Source organism: Austrofundulus limnaeus, unplaced genomic scaffold (assembly GCF_001266775.1).
Source record: "Austrofundulus limnaeus strain Quisiro unplaced genomic scaffold, Austrofundulus_limnaeus-1.0 Scaffold84, whole genome shotgun sequence".
In the NCBI taxonomy this organism is placed as follows: Eukaryota; Metazoa; Chordata; class Actinopteri; order Cyprinodontiformes; family Rivulidae; genus Austrofundulus; species Austrofundulus limnaeus.
This window is the reverse complement of record NW_013952486.1, coordinates 1,504,680-1,506,535: the sequence shown is the minus strand read 5'-3', so window position 1 is coordinate 1,506,535 and position 1,856 is coordinate 1,504,680. Positions and strand designations below refer to the sequence as shown.

The 1,856-nt window shown below is 38.9% G+C and overlaps 1 protein-coding gene across 1 annotated transcript in view; it reads right to left on the bottom strand.

Annotated features, from left to right (window-relative positions):
- Positions 1 to 1,600, bottom strand: part of agpat9l (1-acylglycerol-3-phosphate O-acyltransferase 9, like) — a gene marked incomplete at both ends in the record, with an annotated part of 5,826 nt that extends 4,226 nt beyond the window's left edge. Inside the window, 3 exon segments of the mRNA XM_014011767.1 lie at positions 795 to 861; positions 950 to 1,144; positions 1,502 to 1,600. Coding sequence (XP_013867221.1) covers positions 795 to 861; positions 950 to 1,093 — 211 coding nt within the window.
- Between the last annotated feature and the right edge of the window lie 256 nt (positions 1,601 to 1,856).

Below are 1,856 nucleotides of genomic sequence, written 5' to 3'. Positions count from 1 at the left end.
CAAATAAAGTCTAATGTTACAACTAATCATGGATCCCTTTAAAATCGTTTTTTTTTTTCAAATTCACAAACTTTCAAGGATTCCAAGGACCCATGGGAACCCTGTGAAATATCAAAAGTCATTCTTCTGATAGGAGCCAAGCTCTTAAAAGAAATCTCAAAGTCGGTCTAATCTTATATATTTGGACTCAGTATTAATTTAGTAACGTTTCACYGAATGGTTCAGATTCTGGCAACAAAGATCACAGCCTGAAACACCAAACTCCAAACTCCATACAAAGTCCAAACTTCTTGAACACTGTTTGTGTTATCGCCATTTAAAAAAAAAGGCACCAGGGACACACTTTGGACTTTAGAGGAGCCTCGTTCTGCTGACGAACCTGACATCTTTATGTGCACGGCTCAGGATCCAACCCTCAGTCACAGATAAGGAGTTGAGCAACTTTTTAGCTACTTGAGGCACAGATCCYAGAGCCACTTCACCCTGCTACATGCTTACAAAGTCTCAAAAACGTCTAGAAATGTCCTTTTTTGTCCCTTTATTGGAAGAACAAAACATTTTAAACTACCGAGCTCAAACTTTGTTACATTAGGAGGAATTTTTTGATGCATGTAGAAAAACATTGCTTCCTTTAGAGGTTAAAAAAGCTGTTTAAAAGCTGAATGTTGTTGCAACATGCCTGTCTGGACTTGCAACGCAACAGATGAGAAAATCCAGTGTTGCAGCAAACATCAAGTCCACCCACAGGTTGAACAATTAAAGATAAAAGTTCATCTCTTTATATWTTCACATACCATTAGATGGGATATTATTGACTGCTTTTTCTTCAGCRTTTGCCTTCTGTATCTTCAGAGTGGCCCACTATGGTGGAGGACAGGTAGCAGACGTTCATGGTTAGTGTGCGAGATTAAAAAAATAAAAAAAAGAACGTGCCTCAGTGTGAGCATACCTTTAAAGTCTTCATCAAGATGGTCATGTAGGCCTCGGAGATGCCCAGAGAGAATCCAAACATGGCTGGGAACATGATGAGGCTGATGATCAGGTACAGCCAGATCTTCATGGCCCAAAAGACCCCYGCCCAGACGTCCTCCATGTCCACCTTTGTTTTTCCTCAGCAGCCCYGTGGCTCAGATGTAATGTGATCCTGGTTAAAGAAAAGGGCACAAAAAAAAGTTACTGTGTAAAATTTTCCACTAATATAATCACTAAAACATCAGCCAAACAGAAAACAAATCATCCCTCCTGAACTGTTATTTACATTTAAAGACAACAGCACAAAGCTGATAAAGGTAAGAGCTGAGAAAATACAGCTAAGTTAATTAAGTTTAAAGTCTCAAAAGGTCACTCCACACTCAAACCCAATCACACAGATCAATAAATACCACATGTCTTCCTGTTAACCAATAACCAAACAATGAAAGGGCTCTTTTAAGGTTTAACTACATAAAAAAACTCTTTTCTCCAAAATTACCAGCTATCCTGGTYTTAAATTACAACTTACGCGTCAAACTTTTGTCCATGTCCTGGGTATCTGTGTTTCTGTCTCGGAGGACTTGAGCTCGCGCTGCGAACACGCCAATTTACTGCCTGACCAAAGTTCACTGAACCGAGCTAAACAGCGCCCTCATGTGGTCAGAGGGAGAAGTGCGGGTCAGGAACGCATGCGTGTCAGAGGTTTAATTATTAACCTAACAGATAATTTTCAAAGGTTTAATCAGGGTTGTGCAACTTTTACAATAATGAAACACTTTTATGTCAATTCGGTTACGAAATAAAATTTATTTAAATCCTCAAATCTCGTTTGAAACTTAATGCAAAAGCACTACATGAGAAAAATAATGTTTTGGGTACAAAAT